The 7758-nt window shown below is 41.1% G+C and overlaps 2 protein-coding genes across 4 annotated transcripts; both read right to left on the reverse strand.

Moving 5' to 3' along the window:
- Positions 1-280: 280 nt before the first annotated feature.
- kcp2 (Keratinocytes-associated protein 2) lies at positions 281-3585 on the reverse strand. Its single transcript, NM_001140758.2, is given in 5 exon segments — positions 281-860; positions 1768-1834; positions 2003-2066; positions 2779-2933; positions 3465-3585. Coding segments are annotated over 5 exon segments (411 nt in total). The 5' UTR covers positions 3469-3585; the 3' UTR covers positions 281-739.
- Positions 3586-3712: 127 nt separating this feature from the next.
- tm107 (Transmembrane protein 107) lies at positions 3713-6571 on the reverse strand. 3 transcript variants are annotated; one of them, NM_001141010.1, is given in 7 exon segments: positions 3716-4494; positions 4618-4661; positions 4861-4957; positions 5415-5515; positions 5677-5744; positions 5964-6089; positions 6353-6551. In NM_001141010.1, coding segments are annotated over 6 exon segments (450 nt in total). In that variant the 5' UTR covers positions 6051-6089; positions 6353-6551; the 3' UTR covers positions 3716-4441.
- Between the last annotated feature and the right edge of the window lie 1187 nt (positions 6572-7758).

The raw sequence follows: 7758 nt of genomic DNA on the forward strand, positions 1-7758 counted from the left end.
CATCAGATCTTCAGCAGACCCATTTCCAAAAACGAAATTGTTTGTACTTTCAAATAATATTCCTTCCATCAAAAATCCAGTGTACACTGGTGTGCTACAACTTTGAGCTAAAGCATCTTAGTACATGGTTGCTCTTTAAAAGGGATGTCAGATGTGTGTGTACCTGGAGCATCTATAAGGGGAACTTTGCCCATAGCAGCACTGAAGCAGCAGTGCTTACCTTGACTTGTCTGTTTCAAGTAGCTTAAACCAAGAAAAATCTAGAGACAGATACTATTTTCAATGAGTTTTAATTACAAATTCATTAACAACAACAAAAGTTTTCATACCGTAACAAAAAGGACGTCAATCAAAAATATGGATCTGTAGACAAGCAGTTTGAAACAAGTGCTGAGTACATGGGGATGATGTAGGGAATGTAGAGACATGATTCTGGCTAGATCCCAAACTGCTTCCTTTCCTCCACCCCAGGCCTCATGACTGCTGAGAACAGTGTATGGATGGGCTGGGTAGGTCTCCGGCTATCTATACTGCTGAGAGATGTCCAGTCCTTGGAGATCAGTGATCATAGAGTTAAGAAGTCAAGGAAAATATGTAAGAATGCTGGTTGGACGACCTACAAAAAGGAAACTGGGGTACGCTGTCATTGGCTAAGCTACACCATTTCTCCCTTGCCTGGTTAGCCGTTGTAGTGGATGCTGATTGGATGACGGTATGAAAGTTTGATCTAACTAGTGACTTAGTTCTTTTTCTTGCCCTTGCTGGCAGCCTTGGCTGGCATTACCGTGGGAACGGCTGCCTGGTACAGAGCAGCAGACACTTTGTTGATGTAGTAGAGGGCGAACAGAGAGAATATCAGACTGGAGAGAGAGAACAAAATGAAACAGTCAGCACAGCACAATATGGTTTGAGAAGGAAAAAAAACTTCACCCCAAGTTCATTGATAGTAGTACTGTTACTATCATCACTATTCCTTTTTTCCTATAAGATGTTATTTTATCAACAAAACATACACAAACAAACGACGACATCATACAAACATCAACTACATCACTCCTGCCCAGACCCACTAATCTCCAGCGCCTGTATCACTTTCCGCCACATGGCCTCAAACGGCACCAATTTGGTTCTCTGTCACCTGCGCACTTTCCATTTTAAGATAGTAAAGCATTTGACCTTTCCATTGCGTGAACAGCGGATGATTGGTTGATTTCCAGTTGAAGTATATGTTTTTTAAGATGATTGATGAGAAAAGTGTTGTCCTACCCATTGGGTATCTCACTGCACCCTCATATGCCATGTCTTTAAATATGCAGACGGACTAATTAAAAGCTTGTTTACATTGTAATACTTCTGAGCCGTCTTTCCAACTCCACCCATAACTTTTGGATTTTATAACATTTCCAGAAGGTCATGAATTAGAGTCATTAGTAGTTTTACACTTTAGACATCTCTGCTGTTGTCCTGTAGAATTTGTGAATTTTGTCTCTTGTATAATAAATTCAATACATGAGTTTATACTGGATTAAGCATACATTTTGTTAACTGTAATGTCATTAGTTATGTTCCAACATTACTTCCATCTTGTGCCAATATCAGTTATTTTTAAATCTTGGTTCCAATAGTTTCCATTTTTTTCTATGAGATTGTCAGTTGGATAGGCTCTCTGTTATTCCATAAATCCTTAATTTCATCACTGAGTTCAGATGTCAAGAGTTTCTGTGTTTGGTGCGCCTGGGTTTGTCAGTAGTCTGAGTTCATACTTACCATGTGGTGACACACACACGGTGCACCAGCCCAGAGGCAAACAGAGAGAGGCACAGGCACACCAGGACTGGTGGAGAGGAGAGAAATGAACACACGTTAAAACAGGACCGAGTGCGTGCTGAGCCGCTATACTACTCAGATGTACCCATACACATGACAAGAGGCTCAGTGAATGTGTGTGAAACACAGGAAATAGATTCTATGCATCACTCTGTAGTTGTGAAGACAGACTTACTCTCTGGGAAGATCTTGACCTGGAATCCCTTGCCGAAGATGAGGTTTTCCAGGTTATTGAAGGCCTGGTTGGAGAAAGGGTTAAGGAGAGAAACACACAGTGGGAGAGAAGAGACACCTAATGTGGTGGCTTTATTAGACCTTTAGACATTCAGTGATCCTTACTGTATTTATTTATCCCCATACTGTATTTATTCATCCCCATACTGTATTTATTTATCTTGCTCCTTTGCACCCCAGTATCTCTACTTGCACATTAATCTTCTGCACATCAATCACTCCCGTGTTTAATTGCTATATTGTAATTACTTCGCCACCATGACCTATTTATTGCCTTACCTCCCTTATCTTACCTCATTTGCACACACTGTATATAGACTTTTTTTCCTACTGTATTATTGACTATGTTTGTTTATTCCATGTGTAACTCTGTTGTTGTATGTGTCGAACTGCTTTGCTTTAGTCTTGGCCAGGTCGCAGTTGTAAATGAGAACTTGTTCTCAACTAGCCTACTTGGTTAAATAAATGTGAAATAAAAAATCCTGCCACCATGACTCACAGTGCTGCAGGTGGACTATAGAACCAACCAACTGACTGTCTGCTTCCATCACTTGGGAACTCAAGGGAGCACAGAACATAAACAAAGACTTTAGCTGTCTTGCTTTACAAACAGCTTACTCTGACAAGTTTACAACCCTAAGCCTATCTGAGGTCTACCTAGACTGCATTGTATGCAGTGCTGCTATGTTGTGGTGTGTTTTGGTGTAAGGAGGATACAGTGAGGGAGCAGATGAAGAGGACAGAGCCCAGGAAGCCTCCCAGGATGGTGAGCAACTCTGTAGAGCCCAGCTGTCTGCTGAACATCTGCATCCCAGCAAACACCAACACAGAGAACAGACTGGACAGAACCAGGGACGTGCCTGTGTTCACCGCTGGAGGGAGGGGAGAGGCAGATTACACATAGTTTGTGACAGTAGTAGCACAATCATCTAAGGGGCTGCAGCTGGACTGAAGATGCCAGATTCTAACAGAATAATAATATCAACAATTGGGTTTATATTTCATATTTGAGTGAGAAACATAAAATAACTAGCCTATACGAAACATTTCACTGCATCCTAACAGCAATCTTTACGCCACGTCAGTGTACTCTTGAAAGATTCCGTGTGGAAACACCCTCTCTCGAATACTGAAAATACCTAGCTAGGTAGCTACAAGAAAACTTTATCATACATTTTGACAACACAGCCTACCTACCGTTAAACTGAAGAAATATATATTGTTGGCAAGTGTATTCTGCACAAAATAGCCTACGTAACTAACAAAGTTAGCAATGAATTGCAAACTTACCGTTACACAGCTAGCTATCGTTAGCTAGATACCTTTACGTTTTCTATCACTCAATACTTATTTTCAACGCACAAACATTTATCAAAATTAAACAGTAGCCTTGCAGAACTTACCCATCTTTTGATATTTAATCAATAATTACGTTTCTGACACAAAAGATCATGCGTTTTCGATATCCTTTCAAAACACAGGCAGCTCCAGGAACAAGCTCCGTTTCTGCTACCCGGAACTGGTGAGAGGTGGCACACGTAGGAGTCGCATGTGAAGTGCCAATCAGACTCTAGCAACGCAAAACGTGCGTCAAGACTGACACACCCACTGCACACATTTTTCAAGGGGGGTTTATGAAATAAATACTAGATTACACAGGTAAAATACTTTAATCATAAAAAAAGAATAACACTGACATATAGGGGTGTAGCTACCATCAGATATCACCACATTTTAGATTCATTTAAAAAGCATCTTAAAAGGAAGGAATGGATTACAAGTGACTCTACAATGAAATGCAAAACAAACTGGGATAGCTACAGCTTGATTAAACATATTTTTTTTAGGTAAACGTTTTAAAAAGGTGGTACTAAAATCCTATGGTACACAGGACCATTTAGCATGGTGAAGAGAAAAATGGTTACTTGTGTCTATACATTCAGAGTAGCAACTGGGTTCACTACGCTGGAGTTTTTAGAAATCGTCCTCTCTGCCTTGGTACATACAGTAGCTCTGTTTCCATCTACAACATCCACAGTCCACAAAACCGTTGAATCCTGAAACACAGACCACAGCTTAAAATAAATAAATTGATGGATAGATAGAGAAAGGTTGTGTCAAAAGTCAGATTCAAACCTATGCTGTCACCGTATCGGATGCTGCAGCTTAGACCACCCACATCTTAACCAGCTCTTTTGTCTTTGTCACTACGATCACCATCCAACATCACTAACATCCGCTATGTCTCCTTGACACTGTTGAACAGTTACAATGTGTCACACACTTGGACAGGTGTGTACAAGTGCTGGGAAGGATGGACACTACATTCCAGACCGAACATCGATGTGAAACACTGCTCTCGGTTATAGTGGCTTCTTCTTCAGTCCGAACACTGCGATGAAGAGTAGGATCTCCACAAACGCAGGGAGAACACTACAGGAGATAGAGAGGATGGCAGCATTATAAGCAAAGTATCAACCTGCACGATGCAAAAATGACCCAAATAACTCCAGGACACACACACGATGTCTGTCTGTCTGTCACACATACACAAACCTGCAGAAGGCAAAAATAACCCAGTATGTCCAACACTCCCATCTCTGGAAGACAAAGAAAGACAGGGAGACAGATGCACTGCCAACGCTGGAGGACACATCAGTCAGGGAAACAAAATCTCTGAGAATCACACACACACACACACACACACACACACACACACACACACACACACACACACACACACACACACACACACACACACACACACACACACACACACACACACACACACACACTGACCTGCAGAAAGCAAGGATCCACCAGTATATTTCACATGCCCATTGTTCAAACAGAAAGAACAGCAGAGCCACAGAGGCACTGGCATGGGCTGCAGTCGCTAGTGTGTGGATGGAGAGATGGATGAATGGATGGTGTATGGGGAGGGAGTCCTGAGTCAGGGAATCTTAACCAAACCAATAAAAAGATTACTTCGTCAACCTTATATCCGCGTCCATATTAATGTCCCCTTGCTGATCTGAAAGAAGGGTATAACTTCCTGCATATTGCTTACATCTATCGATTCCCTCCCATGTTCTTCACTATTCCTGGAGACACACTGTGTGCAGGCTTTCATTCTTGCCCAGCACCAACACTCAGCTACTCAACAAAACATCAAGACCTTGAGTAGCGTACTTGTTGATGTGACTGGCCACGCAAAATTAGTACTGAGCAAGAACGAAAGCAAACTGTAGTTCTCCAGGACTAGGACTGGTGACCACTGCTGTACTATGCATTATATGTACTTTGGTAATGTACAGGGTTTTGTGGAAGAGTTGAGAACAAGTAAAGGATACAGAGGAGGCCCTGGGTGCAGTTGAACATAGACACACCAGAGAAGAAGCCAGCCAGCTCTATAGCAAACAGACCCATGGTGACTGACAACGCTACCACCAACCTAGAAGAGAGAGACAGAGAAAGATAGAGAGGAGAGAAAAATAGAGGAGAGAAAGATAGAGTGTGTAAGACAAGTGATTTATCAAAACCTATAGCAGTTCTTTTTGGATAGACTGTGTGTGTGCAGGGTTAGGAGTCCTGTCCTGGGTGAAAGATGCTTACTTGGTGTCCTCCTTGTCGTATTGGTCCTGTGTGAAATCCAAAGGCAGGCAAGCTTCAACATTGTTCTCCTGTGGGACAATGAGTATGATTATTTCAGAGATAGATCTACACAGTGTCACTAGATTCTGAGCACGGTTCAAACACAATATATTATAGAAGAGCATGTTGATGATGTCGTGAACAACAACAGGTGTCTTCTAGATGCCAGATACAGACATGAGACATGTCACACACAGAGGATATGGTTTGTCCAGAACCTTGCCAGTACTCAGAACTCGTGAACATACCCGTGACCAGAAAATGGTGATGACGATGACGAGGTGAGCAGTGAGAGTCAGGAATCGAGCCGGGACAAGGCTGCTGACTGCAGACATTGCTCCAGCAAAGATGTGTCTGTATGGCTATTATGGTACCTAGAATAAAGAGGCGGAATAGGCAAACGTTGACAAGTAACGTTAATGTTAATATTGCCAATAGAAACAACAAAATCCGTGTGTTGACTTGAGCCTGCTACAATGCAATACAATATTGGCTGTAAATGTTAGCTAGTTAGCTAGACTACTAACGTTAACATTCATTTGAGTAGTCTTAACGTTAACAGCACGTTATATACAATTTGTAGACTAAGTAACGTTACTATTAGCAATTAAATAAGCTAAATTATCCGCACACTTACCTTGATAGTGCTAACTTAGCTAGCTAATGTACCCAATACAGGACATACGACGTTGTTCAACTCGTTAGTCAATATTTGTAGCCAAAAACTAGCCACATTTGATGATTTATTTACCATTAATTGAAACAACTGTGTCTAGGACTAGAAACAACAGACGCTGCAGGCATGGTTTAGCTCGTTGCTACAACAATTTAAATCTGGGGTGCGTTCAAGAACGTAGAGTTTCGTTAACGATTTATGACGGAAACAGACGAGGATGAGGAACACTTCTTCGTGAACGCATCATTTTAGTAGCGTTTTATAATCTCACGTCGCCATCTAGTGGCAAGAATAAAATCTAATTTTATTGGTCACACATATTTAGCAGATGTTATTGCGGGTATAGGGAAATGCTTGTGTTCCTAGCTCCAACAGTGCAGTAGTTTCTAACGATTCACAACAATACAGACAAATCTAAAAGTAAAATAATGGAATTAAGAATTATATAAATATTAGGATGAGCAATGTCGGAGTGACATTGACTAAAATACAGTAGAATAGAGTACAGTATATTCAGTTGTCCTGAGTCTGCACAACTCTACCAGGACCTAGGATTAAGGGAGACACTCAAGTGTTTTAGTACTATATCTCTTGACACAATTATGAAAATAATCATGGCCTCTAAACCTTCAAGCTGCATATTGGACCCTATTCCAACTAAACTACTGAAAGAGCTGCTTCCTGTGCTTGGCCCTCCTATGTTGAACATAATAAATGGCTCTCTATCCACCGGATGTCTACCAAACTCACTAAAATTGGCAGTAATAAAGCCTTTCTTGAAAAAGCCAAACCTTGAACCAGAAAATATAAAAAACTATCGGCCTATATCGAATCTCCCATTCCTCAATAAAAATAAAAAAAGCTGTTGCACTGCAACTCTGCCTTCCTGAAGACAAACAATGTATACGAAATGCTTCAGTCTGGTTTTAGCACTGAGACTGCACTTGTGAAGTTGGTAAATGACCTTTTAATGGCATCAGACCGAGGCTCTGCATCTGTCCTTGTGCTCCTAGACCTTAGTGCTGCTTTTAATAGGGGGGTTTTCCTAGCCACCGTGCTTCTACACCTGCATTGCTTGCTGTTTGGGGTTTTAGGCTGGGTTTCTGTACAGGACTTTGATATATCAGCTGATGTAAGAAGGGCTATATAAATACATTTGATTTATTCAACCCAAATTTGTTCCTATTTGTCTTTGTAACTTATTTTTGTTATTTATGAGTCTTATTTTTGTATTTATTTTTTATTTGAATATAGTTTTAAATGTTATGTTTATTTATTTGTGTTGTTCCAAATGTCAGAATAAAATTACCGTTTGGGGGGTGGGGGTGGGTTCGCCCAGGGAGGCATACAAGCTAGAACCGCCACTG

Source organism: Salmo salar, chromosome 05 (genome assembly GCF_965601325.2).
Source record: "Salmo salar chromosome 05, fSalSal1, whole genome shotgun sequence".
Classification (NCBI taxonomy): domain Eukaryota; kingdom Metazoa; phylum Chordata; class Actinopteri; order Salmoniformes; family Salmonidae; genus Salmo; species Salmo salar.